The 18754-nt window shown below is 44.1% G+C and overlaps 1 protein-coding gene across 1 annotated transcript in view; it reads left to right on the forward strand.

Annotated features, from left to right (window-relative positions):
* Nucleotides 1–6173: 6173 nt before the first annotated feature.
* Nucleotides 6174–18754, forward strand: part of LOC139567740 (E3 ubiquitin-protein ligase NEURL1-like) — a 68218-nt gene continuing 55637 nt past the window's right edge. Inside the window, exon 1 of the mRNA XM_071389198.1 lies at nt 6174–6426. Coding sequence (XP_071245299.1) covers nt 6393–6426 — 34 coding nt within the window. The 5' untranslated portion in view covers nt 6174–6392. The remainder of the gene's footprint in view (nt 6427–18754) is intronic.

The following is an 18754-nucleotide window of genomic DNA, read 5'->3' on the forward strand; positions in this document are numbered from 1 at the left end:
TTGGCACTAATTTCAGAACCTTGTGGTCATTTTTCAAAACTCTAGACACAAAACTCAAAACGGTCATCACTTGTAACACAGGCTGTCCAATGTTCAAAATATTGCATTGTGCATTCATATCTTTAAAGAAACCTTGCACTTGCAGAATCATTGGTTCAAATAACTAATTTATCATGAAATACCTTAGGAACATTCATTTAGATCACCCACACACAAGATACCGATAGTTTCACTGTGTAGTTGTTTGTTCAATCATTAAATATTGCAGTGCAAAACATTTGAGACATGTTTCATTATGCTACTACACGTAAATACATCACTGTAAAAGGACTAGTAGAGAGAATACTACAGACACAGTGGAATCATGAACAAAATCTGAAATGTATTGATGAAATACAATAAAATCACTCATAGGTTTCTGAATCAAAGCAAAAATAATTAGCTACAAAAAAAGAAAAAAACTACAGTAAAACATCAACTGCAGTGTTCCTCACATGGCTTACTGTAAAACACAAAACAAAGGATTGATTACTGTACTCCTATATTTCCCTCCACCCTGTCTTGTGGATTTGGTCACAGGTTCTCATTCACATCACAATGAATGTTTTCATTAGCCAAACATCTTGGGAAGAATCTTCGGGCATGGCGAATCCAGGCCTGACACTGGTCTGCCGTGATGTCATTGCATGCGTCATCCATGGCCTGGAGAAGGGTGGCTTGTTCGTGAGGGCGCCTATCATATACCTTCCACCTCCATTTGGAGAACAATTCCTCAATTGGGTTTTAGGAAAGGAGAGTATGGGGGTAAGTACAGGGTGGTAAATTGTGGATGGGCCTGAAACCATGCTTGCACCATTTGAGCATGGTGGAACCTGACATTATTCCACACAATGACATAGGTCATGCCATCAGCTCTACAGACCTGATTTAGTCCATCAAGGAAGGTTACATTCGAACAGTGAATCATGTGGCTGCCTGCAACTCAATATATAGAGTAGAGAGCTTTAGTTGTTATTCGACCTAACATTAGATCGGGCAAGATGCATAATCTAAGCAACTTTGACTGTGGTATGATTGTTGATGCCACACATGGTGATTCCAGCATCTCAGAAACAGCTGCCTTCCTGGGAGTTTTATGCACTACAGTCTCTAGAGTTTACAGAGAATGGTGCGATAAACAAAACACATTCAGTGAGCGGCAGTTCTGTGGTCAAAAACACCTTGTTAATGAGAAAGGTCAGAGGAAAACGTCCAGACTCATTCAAGCTAACAGAAAGGCCACACGTGCTCAAATAACAGCTGTTTTAAACAGTGGTGTGCAGAATGGCATCTCTTAACGTACAACGCTGTGAATAATTCAGGCTGTTGTGGAGGCAAAAGGGGGTCCTACCCAGTACTAGATAGGTGTACCTAATAAAGTGGCCGGTGAGTGTACAGTAATGTCAAATCTGAAAACATGGTCTGGAAAGTGGTACATGGGACCATAGAAACAGTGTCTGATAAAGAATGATGATGAAATATTACATCCATAGATAATGTAGTCCAATTGGTTCATGTTCCACGGTAATTGGTGTCAATGGATCTCGTTATTCTGAAACTTTCATGATCTAAACATGGAGTATTGTTTGTCAGTTTCCATAAAACTATGCATTAAGAGTAATGCAAGAGGTACTTATCATTTTGAGCAGTTGTATTAATTCATAGTTAGATCATTGTAATGAAATGAATAGACAGTCATCTCAGATGTAATGTGTGAATTGCATTTTGAAATTGTAATACTTTGATGTTAAGTTGTGTCATTTTGAACCAGTGATTTTAGTTCAATGCACAAATGATCTTAGCTTTATGTGTATTGTATCCAAGCAATTGGTAAAAGTGTAAGAGTTTTGAAAAATTTGCATTTTGATCATTGGTTGTGAGTTTTGTGTCTAGAGTTTTGAAAAATGACATCAAGGTTCCGAAATTAGTGCCAAAGTGATTGTAAAAAACTGTATCTATTACCATATGGTTTTGCTACAATATAATCATTTTGAATGTTCCGTACATAGTGACATAGCTACATAATGTTTATTGATACCCATTCCATTCTTCTCTCTTTCTCTCATCCCCTCTTTCTCAGATCATATAATGTTGTAGTGTTACCTAGTAATATGTTGCACATGTGATTGGACACTGGAGGCTGGCTCTGAAAAGGGGTAATGTTTGCACCACACGTGTCACACGGCCCTCTCAGAGTCAGACAATACGGTCCGCAGGAGACCCAGTCCAACGTCCCCCCTCAAGCATCTGCTGTCGTATTCCAATTCACCAGGCACTCAGGGATAGATGGCAGACCCTGTTGTGTGTGTGTGTGTGTGTGTGTGTGTGTGTGTGTGTGTGTGTGTGTGTGTGTGTGTGTGCGTGTGTGCGCGTGCACGTGTGTGTGCACGTGTGTGTGCAAGCGTGTGGGTTGTATTGGACAGTATTTGTGTACAGTACTTACTGTATTTGTGTTGGTGAGATTGCTGTTTATATACGGACACAATTTCATTTTTGTTACACTTTTAGGTCAGGAGGTGGGAGAAGATGTGTGTCTGTATGTGGAGGGCAAAATCATGCTAATATAATAACCCAGGCTGCAGCAGAATGCTACGTTCTTCTTGGAAACATGTCCGACTGGTTTCCAGGTGCCATTAAAATGATGTGTTGATGTTTGTTCAGCTATAGTTTGACATTATAAAGGACCATCTGTTCTTGATCTATAAAACTGTTCTAGACTTGGTACAGATTGGTAACAGAATCGACTGATCGACTGATCAAAGTACAGATACCTCCCACAAGGTTGATGTCCCCTCATTAATATACCAGATAACGTCATCAACCGAATCAGACACTTAAACACAGCGATGAGGCCTGATACTGGTATTGGAAATTATAATCATCAGTCGAACATCGCCAATCAATTCCCACAGATACCCTCATATCAAAAAAATTTTTAAACCTTTTCACCGGTAGTAGATATGGGATATTTGATTTGCAAACAACCAAACTGCCAGAAGCCAACAAACGTGTTTGTTCTTGTAGCATAACTAGGAAGCAGACAGTTAACGATCAACTGACATTCTGTTAGCATACAGTGTAACTTAACACTGTGCATGTTCCCCTTTAGGTAGTGTGTGCGTGTGTGCGCACGTGCGTGCTAGCTTGCATCTTTGTCTACACTAAGGCTCATTTCCCATAGGAAGTATCCATTTTAAACAAATCACTAGGCACAGTCAATCACATTGACCCGAGACACAACCTCAATATCTTTTAGATAATTAACAGAGGCAGAAACGAATCAAACTCAATAAAAATACCTATTGATGATTCTTTCTTTTTATTTTATTTGAGAATGACAGATGTACTGAAGCCAGTATTCCCAACCCATATTCTCATTATTATGGATATACAATTCTCACCGCCTGTAGTCTGGTGCAACCACAGATAACGAACGCACAATGGAGTAGTCGTAAATCCTAAACGCTGTGTGTGTGTGTGTGTGTGTGTGTGTGTGTGTGTGTGTGTGTGTGTGTGTGTGTGTGTGTGTGTGTGTGTGTGTGTGTGTGTGTGTGTGTGTGTGTGTGTGTGTGTGTGTGTGTTTTTGGCAACCACTGCTGAGGCTAAACAGGACGTAGCCCAAAAATATGTTGTGGGATAGGACGGACCAGGACAGCTGGTGTACTTACTAATGGAACGAGTCAGGGCTTTCCCTCTGAGTCAAGACAATAAGGAGCATAAAGCTTTCCCAAGACACTAAAACAAAAGTGGGTTTCTGTTGGAGTGAGTGTGTTTGTGGGGGGGTCCATGCAGTCGCCAGATGAGAGTGCCTGTAGGTCCACATCCCAGAACCAGACCACTTTTATTTATTTTAGTGAGTTATGTAAGGATACAGTATTTACGCCTGGATTCACAAAGAACCCAACTTTACAGACTTAGTCATGTAACAGATATAGGACTGCGGTCCATGGTCAAAGATGCTCACTTAAAAGTTTAAAATGGCACGCATGGAGGAGGTCTGCCCTTAAAAACAGGAAGACAATGGACAGAAGTGTTTTCGCCGAGCGTGTCTTCATGAATGTCAGGAAATTCAAGGAAGTGTTGAACCGGGGTTGAACTGTTATTAGGCTACATTTAGCATCTATCTTTAAGAAGACATGACGGCCTTCAGGGAAAGCAGGCAGGAAGTTTGTCCGAGTCCACTCATGGAACCTGGTTTTGGTCAAGCTTGGCATGATCACCCTAGGAACTAGCGCTACCTCAATTGGTGACGTGACAAACAGTTGAAACTGAGCCCTGTCAGACAACACCAGCTTTCCTCATTCACTCACACACACCCATTCTTACTTATTTAGGCCCAGTGGTCCTGTGGGAGCATCTAGGCCATTGAAAACTCCTCTCCAATTCATTCCACCCATTGAATAGGACTCAATGCATTTGTGTTTATATTCAAAATGTGCACACCATGTGTGAGTATGATCTACAAAAACGAACCTTCGGTTTGCGGCCCTGATTTAGTTTAGATTAAAGTCCCCATCTAGCCTCAAGTGTTTGTTATGGTTACGTAGCCGTAATCGTTAAAGGGGGAAATGGTAAATATTATTGTCAGCATGATTCAATGGTAATGTGTTCAACTCAAACAAGAAGGGCTTAGCTAACCAGTTATCTTCATCACTCTCCTCTGAATACTCCAAATGGGACCATTATGACAACACCCTCACACAACAATACAATGTCTCACTGGGTAAAATGAATAGAATTCCCCGGCATAGATTGAAATGTCTTATTTTGAACAGTGTTGGCTCCATAGAATTAGGAATTAGAATACAGTAGTAATTTAATAGGCTCTATAAGGTTGGTTCGCTAATGCTTCTTTGTTCAGTCAATTATAATAGTGGTTGTAACGAACGTCGTCGGGAGAAGGAGGAGGACCAAGGTGCAGCGTGGTAAGTGTTCATTATTTTAATAAAACAACTGAACACTGAACAAAACAACAAAAACGACAAACGAACAGTCCTGTAAGGTGACGAAAAACACTAAACAGAAAAGAATCACCCACAACTCAAAATAGGAAAACAGGCTACCTAAGTATGGCTCTCAATCAGAGACAACGATAGACAGCTGCCTCTGATTGAGAACCATACCAGGCCAAACACATAGAAATAGAAAACCTAGACCTACAACATAGAATACCCACCCACATCACACCCTGACCAAACTAAAAATAGAAACATACAAAGCAATCTACGGTCAGGGCGTGACAGTGGTGGCACGTGTGAATCATGAATGATTGATTGGAGGGGAATTTTTCATTCATTGTACAACTCAGAAGGTCAAGATAGTAGGCGTATATGCGTTCAACTATTCTTAACATTGGTTGCCTTCCCAAGATCCCCCACCGCCCACCCCAATTTAACCCCGATAGAAACACTCAGCCCATAAGCATTTTCATTCACCCTTTTTGACAATATCACTTACATCTGTCACTCCTAGTCATTCACAAAGCCATTATCACCCTTAAGAGATATCTAAGCAGCGAACATCCTTGAGGCTAATGTAAACTACTCCAAGATGGAGGGGCTCCGATGTCACCGTGGATACGTGATGACAGCTTAAGTCAGAGGCGTGACTCCTGAGAGGTCACCCAGGCTGTCTGCCAGGGGCAGAGGGGCCCCGAGGCACACCAGGAAGAAGGGACTCACTTGAGGTGAAAGGCAGAGTGCTGAGGGTAAAGAATGTGACCGCTTGGTTCCTCTGCCCTACTCTGGACCCAAACATAGTGTGGTTACTCATGAGAGAGAGGGGAGGACACTGTGAGAGATAAGCCTATAGAACTAGCGCTCTAGCATAGCCTATAGCTCTCACATAGTCTGCCTATGTCCACACCCTCCATTCTATACTATGCACATCTTTATTTTATATTGACAGTGCTTTAAAATGATTTGCAAGACACATTCTCTCTGGAAGGCAATGGAATGTTCGATTGTATTTCATTCTATTCTATTCTAGGGTAAAGCCTACCCTGAAATTGTCCGAGTGTCCATGTTACTCATATTCTTTATGATTGTTGGAAACTGGCAGCGACTGCGTTAATAACGCTTTGCCTTGACTCCACCTTTTATGTAAATGTCTGTGTGTGAGTGGGGCTCAAGGCGCCGAGAGCGCACAGTGAATGGGGGAGCAGCCTTCACTACCGCTCTGCTTGGTGCTTAGGGGACCTGGAGTGCACTGTGTTTATATTCCAATCGGGAGAAAGAACGACCGTTCTGGATGTAGCCTCCAATCATGTTGTCGGCGTTGGATTGTGCATCAACACCGCAAGTGTTTGAATATTGAGAGCTGGTATATAAGGGCTGCCGACTGGAATTGTAGTCATGGGAGGCCAGATAACGCGAAATGCCTTGTACGGTAAGGAAACATAACGTTTAGATACACTCATAGATCACGTCACCATTGCTTATACTGTACACACTGTAGGTTATCGTTTCGTTCAATTTGCAATGCAATGGAAAATAGTTGGAGAGTGCAATTCCTGTCGCGTAAAATAACGTTGCGTGTGTATCAGGTAGGCTACCCAAATTCTGATGTCACACAGATGTCACACCAGAGACAGTTCATTATAGACATTTGCATACATTGGCTAGGCTACAGAAGGCTATTATTCCCCAGTATATATATTTCCCTGTGATCAGTGTTATAGTAGAAATACAAACATTAAAGCTTTTCCTTTGGGTCGATTTGATATATTTTGTATTGAATGCAGTTGAATAATTTATAGCAATTTATAGGAAAACCTGCTGATGTCATTATTCGTCTATCATCCCTTATCCGTTTTCACGTCGATACCATCGTTTGTGTACTTCCTCAGTCGCCTTCTGTTGATGATAGTAACTGTAGACGCAGTTTGTTAAGAAAGTTGCGGGGTTTCCCCCCAAGCCCCCCAGTATATTTCAGTTGTCTCACATTGGTGTGGGGGTTTCTCCCCAAGCCCCCCAGTATATTTCAGTTGTCTCACATTGGTGTGGGGGTTTCTCCCCAAGCCCCCCAGTATATTTCAGTTGTCTCACATTGGTGTGGGGGTTTCTCCCCAAGCCCCCCAGTATATTTCAGTTGTCTCACATTGGTGTGGGGGTTTCCCCCCAAGCCCCCCAGTATATTTCAGTTGTCTCACATTGGTGTGGGGGTTTCCCCCCAAGCCCCCCAGTATATTTCAGTTGTCTCACATTGGTGTGGGGGTTTCCCCCCAAGCCCCCCAGTATATTTCAGTTGTCTCACATTGGTGTGGGGGTTTCCCCCCAAGCCCCCCAGTATATTTCAGTTGTCTCACATTGGTGTGGGGGTTTCCCCCCAAGCCCCCCAGTATATTTCAGTTGTCTCACATTGGTGTGGGGGTTTCCCCACACTATGCAACTGGGGGAAGTCAGTCATATCCAGCTGTGCTGTTAGTGGGCCAACCAAACCAATCAATAAATCAATTTGTGTTTATGTAGGCTATCACAGCTTAGCTCATCCTCTGCATAGCCTTTTTGCCAAGTCCCAGAATTACTGTTATGCAGATGAATGAGGACCCAAAAGCGACGTAATAGTAACAGAGTCTTTATTCCAGTATAAAACAAATAATGATACTCCTGGATATAAATCAATGGAAATCCAAAACAGGAAACTGAAATCCTCTCGTCAATAGAGAGGAACGACTGGAGACGCGACCACAGACTGCAGGTCGCTTCAGGAAGGCACAGGCCGTAGCTGACATAGACACCTGCTCACACGCAGCATCTGAAGAAGGTAAAAGAACACGACAGGGCGGAACAAGACACAGGAACTGCAAACATCAAACAAGAATCCGACAAGGACAGGAGCGGAAAACAGAGGGAGAAATAGGGACTCTAATCAGAGGGCAAAATAGGGGACAGGTGTGAAAGAGTAAATGAGGTCGTAGGGAGAATGAGAAACAGCTGGGAGCATGAACGGAACGATAGAGAGAGAGAAAGAGAAAGAACCTAATAAGACCAGCAGAGGGAAGCACAGGGACAAGACATGATCAAAGACAAAACATGACAGTACCCCCCCACTCACCGAGCGCCTCCTGGCGCACTCGAGGAGGAACCCTGGCGGCAACGAAGGAAATCATCGATCAACGAACGGTCCAGCACGTCCCGAGATGGAACCCAACTCCTCTCCTCAGGACCGTAACCCTCCCAATCCACTAAGTACTGGTGACCACGTCCCCGAGAACGCATGTCCATGATCTTCCGTACCTTGTAAATAGGAGCGCCCTCGACAAGGACGGGGGGGGGGGAGGGAAGACGAACGGGGGCGCGAAGAAAAGGCTTGACACAGGAGACATGGAAGACAGGGTGGACGCGACGAAGATGTTGCGGAAGAAGCAGTCGCACAGCGACAGGATTGACGACCTGAGAGACACGGAACGGACCAATGAACCGCGGAGTCAACTTGCGAGAAGCTGTCGTAAGGGGAAGGTTACGAGTGGAAAGCCACACTCTCTGACCGCGACAATACCTAGGACTCTTAATCCTACGCTTATTGGCGGCTCTCACAGTCTGCGCCCTGTAACGGCAAAGTGCAGACCTGACCCTCCTCCAGGTGCGCTCACAACGTTGGACAAAAGCCTGAGCGGAGGGAACGCTGGACTCGGCGAGCTGGGACGAAAACAGAGGAGGCTGGTAGCCAAGACTACTCTGAAACGGGGACAGCCCGGTAGCAGACGAAGGAAGCGAGTTGTGAGCGTACTCAGCCCAGGGGAGCTGTTCTGCCCAAGACGCAGGGTTTCGAAACGAAAGGCTGCGTAAAATGCGACCAATCGACTGATTGGCCCTTTCTGCTTGACCGTTAGACTGGGGATGAAACCCGGAAGAGAGACTGACGGAAGCACCAATCAAACGACAGAACTCCCTCCAAAACTGTGACGTGAATTGCGGACCTCTGTCTGAAACGGCGTCTAACGGGAGGCCATGAATTCTGAACACATTCTCAATGATGATTTGTGCCGTCTCCTTAGCGGAAGGAAGCTTAGCGAGGGGAATGAAATGTGCCGCCTTAGAGAACCTATCGATAACCGTAAGAATCACAGTCTTCCCCGCAGACGAAGGCAGACCGGTAATAAAGTCTAAGGCGATGTGAGACCATGGTCGAGAAGGAATGGGAAGCGGTCTGAGACGACCGGCAGGAGGAGAGTTACCTGACTTAGTCTGCGCGCAGTCCGAACAAGCAGCCACGAAACGACGCGTGTCCCGCTCCTGAGTAGGCCACCAAAACCGCTGGCGAATAGAAGCAAGCGTACCCCGAACGCCGGGGTGGCCAGCTAACTTGGCAGAGTGAGCCCACTGAAGAACAGCCAGACGAGTAGAGACAGGAACGAACAGAAGGTTACTAGGACAAGCGCGCGGCGACGCAGTGTGAGTGAGTGCTTGCTTTACCTGTCTCTCAATTCCCCAGACAGTCAACCCGACAACACGCCCTTCAGGGAGAATCCCCTCGGGGTCGGTAGAAGCCACAGAAGAACTAAAGAGACGGGATAAGGCATCAGGCTTGGTGTTCTTATTTCCCGGACGATAGGAAATCACGAACTCGAAACGAGCGAAAAACAACGCCCAACGAGCTTGACGTGCATTAAGTCGTTTGGCCGAACGGATGTACTCAAGGTTCTTATGGTCAGTCCAAACGACAAAAGGGACGGTCGCCCCCTCCAACCACTGTCGCCATTCGCCTATGGCTAAGCGGATGGCGAGCAGTTCGCGGTTACCCACATCATAGTTGCGTTCCGATGGCGACAGGCGATGAGAAAAGTAAGCGCAAGGATGGACCTTATCGTCAGACTGGAAGCGCTGAGACAGAATGGCTCCCACGCCCACCTCTGAAGCGTCAACCTCGACAATGAATTGTTTAGTGACGTCAGGAGTAACAAGGATAGGAGCGGATGTAAAACGCTTCTTGAGGAGATCAAAAGCTCCCTGGGCGGAACCGGACCACTTAAAGCAAGTCTTGACAGAAGTCAGAGCGGTGAGAGGGGCAGCCACTTGACCGAAATTACGAATGAAACGCCGATAGAAATTAGCGAAACCGAGAAAACGCTGCAACTCGACACGTGACTTAGGGACGGGCCAATCGCTGACAGCCTGGACCTTAGCGGGATCCATCTGAATGCCTTCAGCGGAAATAACAGAACCGAGAAAAGTGACAGAGGAGACATGAAAGGCGCACTTCTCAGCCTTCACGTAGAGACAATTCTCTAAAAGGCGCTGGAGTACACGTCGAACGTGCTGAACATGAATCTCGAGTGACGGTGAAAAAATCAGGATATCGTCAAGGTAAACGAAGACAAAAATGTTCAGCATGTCTCTCAGTACATCATTAACTAATGCCTGAAAGACAGCTGGAGCATTAGCGAGACCGAACGGCAGAACCCGGTATTCAAAATGCCCTAACGGAGTGTTAAACGCCGTTTTCCACTCGTCCCCCTCTCTGATGCGTACGAGATGGTAAGCGTTACGAAGGTCCAACTTAGTAAAGCACCTGGCTCCCTGCAAAATCTCGAAGGCTGACGACATAAGGGGAAGCGGATAACGATTCTTAACCGTTATGTCATTCAGCCCTCGATAATCCACGCAGGGGCGCAGAGTACCGTCCTTCTTCTTAACAAAGAAAAATCCCGCTCCGGCGGGAGAGGAAGAAGGCACCACGGTACCGGCGTCGAGAGAAACAGACAGATAATCCTCGAGAGCCTTACGTTCGGGAGCCGACAGAGAGTATAGTCTACCCCGAGGGGGAGTGGTCCCCGGAAGGAGATCAATACAACAATCATACGACCGGTGAGGAGGAAGGGAGCTGGCTCTGGACCGACTGAAGACCGTGCGCAGATCATGATATTCCTCCGGCACTCCTGTCAAATCACCAGGTTCCTCCTGAGTAGAGGGGACAGAAGACACAGGAGGGATAGCAGACATTAAACACTTCACATGACAAGAAACGTTCCAGGATAGAATAGAATTACTAGACCAATTAATAGAAGGATTATGACATACTAGCCAGGGATGACCCAAAACAACAGGTGTAAAAGGTGAACGAAAAATCAAAAAGGAAATGGTCTCACTGTGGTTACCAGATACTGTGAGGGTTAAAGGTAGTGTCTCACATCTGATACTGGGGAGAGGACTACCATCTAAGGCGAACATGGGCGTGGGCTTCCCTAACTGTCTGAGAGGAATGTCATGTTTCCGAGCCCATGCTTCGTCCATAAAACAACCCTCAGCCCCTGAGTCTATCAAGGCACTGCAGGAAGCAGCCGAACCGGTCCAGCGTAGATGGACCGACAAGGTAGTACAGGATCTTGATGGAGAGACCTGAGTAGTAGCGCTCACCAGTAGCCCTCCGCTTACTGATGAGCTCTGGCTTTTACTGGACATGACATGACAAAATGTCCAGCAGAACCGCAATAGAGGCAAAGGCGGTTGGTGATTCTCCGTTCCCTCTCCTTAGTCGAGATGCGAATACCTCCCAGCTGCATGGGCTCAGTCTCTGAGCCGGTGGGAGGAGATGGTTGAGATGCGGAGAGGGGAAGCACCGTTAACGCGAGCTCTCTTCCACGAGCTCGATGACGAAGATCTATCCGTCGTTCTATGCGGATGGCGAGTGCAATCAAAGAGTCCACGCTGGAAGGAACCTCCCGGGAGAGAATCTCATCCTTAACCTCAGCGTGAAGTCCCTCCAGAAAACGAGCGAGCAACGCCGGCTCGTTCCAGTCACTGGAGGCAGCAAGAGTGCGAAACTCTATAGAGTAATCCGTTATGGATCGATCACCTTGACATAGGGAAGCCAGGGCCCTGGAAGCCTCCTTCCCAAAAACTGAACGATCAAAAACCCGTATCATCTCCTCTTTAAAGTTCTGATAATCGTTAGAACACTCAGCCCTTGCCTCCCAGATAGCTGTGCCCCACTCCCGAGCCCGACCAGTAAGGAGTGATATGACGTAAGCGATCCGAGCTCTCTCTCTTGAGTACGTGTTGGGCTGGAGAGAGAACACAATATCACACTGGGTGAGAAAGGAGCGACACTCAGTGGGCTGCCCAGAGTAACATGGTGGGTTATTAACCCTAGGTTCCGGAGACTCGGAAGACCAGGAAGTAGCTGGTGGCACGAGACGAAGACTCTGAAACTGTCCAGAGAGATCGGAGACCTGAGCGGCCAGGGTCTCAACGGCATGACGAGCAGCAAACAATTCCTGCTCGTGTCTGCCGAGCATAGCTCCCTGGAACTCGACGGCAGTGTTGAGAGAATCCGTAGTCGCTGGGTCCATTCTTGGTGTCGGATTCTTCTGTTATGCAGATGAATGAGGACCCAAAAGCGACGTAATAGTAACAGAGTCTTTATTCCAGTATAAAACAAATAATGATACTCCTGGATATAAATCAATGGAAATCCAAAACAGGAAACTGAAATCCTCTCGTCAATAGAGAGGAACGACTGGAGACGCGACCACAGACTGCAGGTCGCTTCAGGAAGGCACAGGCCGTAGCTGACATAGACACCTGCTCACACGCAGCATCTGAAGAAGGTAAAAGAACACGACAGGGCGGAACAAGACACAGGAACTGCAAACATCAAACAAGAATCCGACAAGGACAGGAGCGGAAAACAGAGGGAGAAATAGGGACTCTAATCAGAGGGCAAAATAGGGGACAGGTGTGAAAGAGTAAATGAGGTCGTAGGGAGAATGAGAAACAGCTGGGAGCATGAACGGAACGATAGAGAGAGAGAAAGAGAAAGAACCTAATAAGACCAGCAGAGGGAAGCACAGGGACAAGACATGATCAAAGACAAAACATGACAATTACAGTAAATGTCTCTAAAGAACAGAATTTTAAAGGATTCTGTGGGCCTATAAAATGGTATTTTAACAATAAACATGACATGTATTAATTGCATTTGGACCCTTCAGTGCAGGGGAAACAAGTAAATTACTGAAAGGCTGTAATTCCGAAAATGAATAGAACACCGCATCATTTATCATTGAACGTAAGCTATATGTTCTATTATTCAAGTCTATTGGCTATCACACATGTAGGTAAGAACACATATAATAACACATACAATCACATCCATCCAAGTAATATAATAAATAAATAAAAATATTTAACCTTTATTTAACTAGGCAAGTCCGTTAATAACCAATTCTTATTTACAATGACGGCCTAGGAACAGTGTGTTAACTGCCTTGTTCAGGGGCTGAACGACAGATTTGTACCTTGTCAGCTCGGGGATTCAACCTAGCAACCTTTCGGTTACTGTCCCAACTCTCCAAACAATTGGCTGCCTGACGCCTCAATATACAGTTAATGAAAACACAGTGCTGCTGCAAGGCATTGGATCAGGTTACTAAAGGCCTTGATAACACATGTTGACTTAGTTGTCTGGACCTGTAGCTGTGGAGTGGCTTACCTCCACCATAGTGACATCAAGTCCCTCACAGCCTCCCAGGAGTCAGACCACCTGATCATTAGGTCTAATTAAAGCCCATTAATGAATCCAATTAGGTAGATAAGGACACAGTAGCGCCCGAGACAACAGCACAGGACAGCATAATGGCTGTGTGTGTGTGTAGGTGTGTGTGTGTGTGTGTGTGTGTGTGTGTGTGTGCGTGGCTTCTCATTGTAGGATCAAGGTCAAAGGCCTTAAAGAGAGAGGGAGAGGATTCCATGTTCACTAGCCTAGTTTCTTGGTTTTACACTGCACTTGCTGTTTCTATATGAAAGGCGTTAGCTGAAATCTAACTTTCGGTACGATTTTAAGTGAGTGAGTTTCTGTGTATAGGCTCGTGTGAAGTGGGGAAAAAGCCGGTTCTGTAGCAGTAAAGTCAGTTCTGTAGCAGAACACATCAGGACAGTGTTGTGTTGGGGCTGGATTGCGTAATGGAGTTCTCTGCTGAACGTGTTGGAAGCACTTGTTGAGGCTCTTTATCGACTCAAAGTGGGCCAGCCTTTCACCCTTGATCGTGTGTGTGTGTGTGTGTGTGTGTGTGTGTGTGTGTGTGTGTGTGTGTGTGTGTGTGTGTGTGTGTGTGAGAGAGAGAGAGAATATTATTTTTCAACTCTTAATGATCGGCTATGAAAAGCCAACTGACATTTATTCCTGATTATTATTTGACCATGCTTGTCACTTATGAACATTTTGAACATCTTGGCCATGTTCTGTTATAATCTCCACCCGGCACAGCCAGAAGAGGACTGGCCACCCCTCATAGCCTGGTTCCTCTCTAGGTTTCTTCGTAGGTTTTGGCCTTTCTAGGGAGTTTTTCCTAGCCACCGTGCTTCTACACCTGCATTGCTTGCTGTTTGGGGTTTTAGGCTGGGTTTCTGTACAGCACTTCGAGATATTAGCTGATGTACGAAGGGCTATATAAAATAAACTTGATTTGATTTGATTTGATTTATCCTCTATTGGAAGCTCAGTCTCCAAATACGAGCTGCTGATTGGTGTGAATGTCTTATCAATGTCCCGTATCTCACCTTGTCCTGCGAACATAAAATGTCATTTGGATATAGACATGGGACAGAAGAAATGCACACAGATCACTCATCATGCAGAGGCCAAGAGGCTGTTCATGATTAACGGCTAAAGGCGTAGTACACATATCGTCTGTATCAAGTCAATGGAGGGAGACACAAAGAGGGAGAGAGGGAGAACATGAAAGAAATAGGGAGAGAGAAAGAGAGAGAGAGCGAGAGAATGAATGAAACAAGTAGGAATAGAGGGAGAGCAGTAAGACGGGGTCTAATAACAGAGTAGTGCCCAGTGTGTTTAGTCATGGCCTGTTGCCATGGTGTGACAGGAACATATGTCTAGGGGGTCAAGTGGCATTGGTGGGTGGTGACCGTATGGTGATCGTACCGTCAGTGTCTCCCTCCCTGTTGATCCAGACTGGGTTAACGTGAGTCAACACACAGATAGTGTCACACACACACACATATACACTTTGTGACAATGCACATACCCCTGTTGTCGTCATATTCCTCTTGACTTGACAGGTCACCTTCGAGGCGGCACATAACAACGTTGTGTTTGTGTGTGTGTGTGTTTGTGTGTGTGCATGCGTGCGTTTGTGCGTGCATGCCTGCATGTGCGTCAGTAAAAATAGCATCCTGCTTGCAATCAATATACTCTCATCAGGCTCCTCCACAAAGCATTCTACAAACCTACTGCAGAGGAGCATAGAGTCATTATATTGTCATATCAAATCGAAAATGGTTATTACTTATTGATTGCAGCTGTTCTCTGGGGGAATGTGTTAACATGGGTGAGCTCAGGTGAGCGACTTAGCGAGACGAGAGTCATGACGTGAGGTATGTATAAGTTGGACAGCTCACCTTGCACTCTCAGGTCGTCATGACGCCATGATGATGATGTCTAAATTATTCAGCTGACACAGTCTCGGTTGAAGCAGAGGGAAAGGCTATTTGAGAATGGAGCTAGCAATGTCGGTACATTTAGCTTGTGTTGGTAGTACATTTTGTATATACTTTGTGTGTTATCTATGGAATTGCGCACAGGAATAGTTCTCCTCTTTCCAATCGTTTTCCTTTTGTTATCTTGAAAATCCTTTTATCTTGAAAACTCTCGAGCCATGCATCTATCAAGTGCAAATCAATGGTGTTGTCATGCCATTGCCTAGCAGCAGACGAGGTAGCCTAGGTTACCACAAACATATGTGCTGCCATAGCGCCCAGTTAGAAGAGCAGTAGAGCATAAGGCAGCCATAGCTACAGTATCATTGGCAGTAATCTCTTCCTACCTGTAAACCCAGGAGGATAGTATTGGGTTTTATCCACTTGATCTGTGTCTCTGTCATAGCAGCTGTCATTCACACATTTACACTTAGTAACCTCAGCCTCGTATACCTCAGTCTACCTTATATTACCAATATGTTGTTTACACATTTACACTTAGTAACCTCAGCCTCGTATACCTCAGTCTAACTTATACAACCAATATGTTGTTTACACATTTACTTCTTAGTAACCTCAGCCTCATATACCTCAGTCTAACTTATATTACCAATATGTTGTTTACACATTTACACTTAGTAACCTCAGCCTCGTATACCTCAGTCTACCTTATATTACGAATATGTCATTCACACATAAACACTAGCAACTCCAGCCTCCAGGAAATGAAATTGCTTGTCTATAACAAATTGCTTGTCTATAACAAATTGCTTGTCTATAACACAAATTGCTTGTCTATAACACAAATTGCTTGTCTGTAACACATATTGCTTGTCTATAACACAAATTGCTTGTCTATAACACAAATTGCTTGTCTGTAACACAAATTGCTTGTCTATAACACAAACTGCTTGTCTATAACACAAACTGCTTGTCTATAACACAAGTTGCTTGTCTATGACACAAATTGCTTGTCTATAACACACGTTTCTTGTCTATAACACAAATTGCTTGTCTATAACACACTTTGCTTGTCTATAACACAAATTGCTTGTCTATAACACATATTGCTTGTCCATAACACATATTGCTTGTCTATAACACATATTGCTTGTCTATAACACACATTGCTTGTCTATAACACACATTGCTTGTCTATAACACAAATTGTTTGTCTATAACACAAATTGCATGTATATAACACAAATTGCTTGTCTATAACACAAACATTATGAATGTATGATGCATAGAGGCACTGCAGTATATTGTTAACCTGATTAATGTGAGTGTGATTCGTTGATTAATTTCATAGTTGTTGGTACATGAAGCCAAAACACCATTTGCTCATGACTGAAATGATATACACATTCTTCAGACAACCTATGCAAACATCGTTAAAATGTTGTTTGTCACCATGCTTAAGGCTTATTTACAATATTGTGTAAATACCATTGCCAACAGATGCTAACAGAAAGAAATGTGAAACTAAATACAAAATGTATTTATTTTGTATAATCGTTATTTTATAAAACTTTTTCATTCCCCCAATTTCCTGTATTTGTAAGCAGACATTCAAATCCTCTATTCCTGGTGCTACTCTGGTGAAATAAGAAGTGAGTGTGGGTCGATCATAAGGCTAAGTCTGCCCAGAGTGTGTGTGTGCATTCGTGTGTGTGTGTGTGCATTCGTGCAAGTCTGTGTGTTGGTCCCGGATCTCTGGAGGATGTGTGTATTAAGCTGTGTTTTGTAGAGAAGCAAGCCTGGGGAGCTAGGGGTGACAGGTGGAAATTAGTTTGTATTATATTTCATTTTTTTCCGTCATTTAGCAGACGCTCTTATACAGAGCGACTTACAGGAGCAATTAGGGATAAGTGCCTTGCTCAAGGGCACATCGACAGATTTCACCTAGTCAGCTTGGCGATTCGAACCAGCAACCTCTTGGGTTACTGGCCGAACCTGTTAACCGCTAGGCTAACACCCAGCCCACACTTCAAAGAAGAGGAGAGAGGGGAGGTTCTGTTGCTTTGCTGTGGGTCTCAGTTGCTGATAGACACCCTGGAAAGCTCCATTGTCCCTGCAGTCTTAGAAACCTGCCTGCCCCATGTTGCCACAGCAATTCTGTTCATGGCTTTATTATGCTTTGATTGGCACATTGTACGAGGATAGTATGACACAATACCTGTTTTCTTGTGGAATCGTAATTGTGTATTACAAGGAGAATAGTATTATGATGACTACTGCCATGTGTATTATGAAGATATTATAGTATTATGTTGACTAGTACCATGTGTATTATGAAGACATTATAGTATTATGTTGACTAGTACCATGTGTATTATGAAGACATTATAGTATTATGTTGACTAGTACTATGTGTATTATGAAGACATTATAGTATTATGTTGACTAGTACTATGTGTATTATGAAGACATTATAGTATTATGATGACTGGTATGATGTGTATTATGAAGACATTATAGTATTATGATGACTAGTATCATGTGTATTATGAAGACATTATAGTATTCTGTTGATTAGTACCATGTGTATTATGAAGACATTATAGTATTATGATGACTAGTACCATGTGTATTATGAAGACATTATAGTATTATGATTAGTACCATGTGTTTTATGAAGACAATGCGTTTGGGCGGTAACCAAATGTTCATATGTGACCGACCACCTTGATTCGGTCCTATGTAGCAACATTTGAAATGGTGTTTTTTTACATTGATAAAAGTAGAGACTCAGTGCTAGAAAATGGTATATCATACACTGCAGTTGAGAAACAATGGGAAATTAATTATTCTTTGAAAGTTGCTAAACTTTTGGTACACCTACTGGAGAGCTTTTCTTTATCTGCACCGGTTTAGCCTTAGCCCCACCCATATCTTTAAGGATTCACTTTTGAGGCCATGTACTAAACAGAGTGAGTAAGGTAGTGTAGTAAACAACCAAAGATTAAAAATAAAAGTGGTGAAAGTAGTAGCAAAAAGTAGTAGTAAAAATACACTAATCCTTGGTCTATATCCTAATCTGACTTTGGTACCATGTTCTTCTTCACATTACCCTCTCTGGTAAACACACTATATCAAGTAAAATCAAAGTTTATTTGTCACATACAGAGGATACAGAAGGTGTAAACGGTACAGTGAAATGGTTACTTGCATAGTGGAGTCTTTTGTTTAGACCTATAATGCCAATCCATACTATCATGCACCATGCACGAATCTGCAGGTAGCTAAAGTTAACCAACTTGGTTTCAATGTTAGCT

This window comes from Salvelinus alpinus, chromosome 2 (assembly GCF_045679555.1).
Source record: "Salvelinus alpinus chromosome 2, SLU_Salpinus.1, whole genome shotgun sequence".
Classification (NCBI taxonomy): domain Eukaryota; kingdom Metazoa; phylum Chordata; class Actinopteri; order Salmoniformes; family Salmonidae; genus Salvelinus; species Salvelinus alpinus.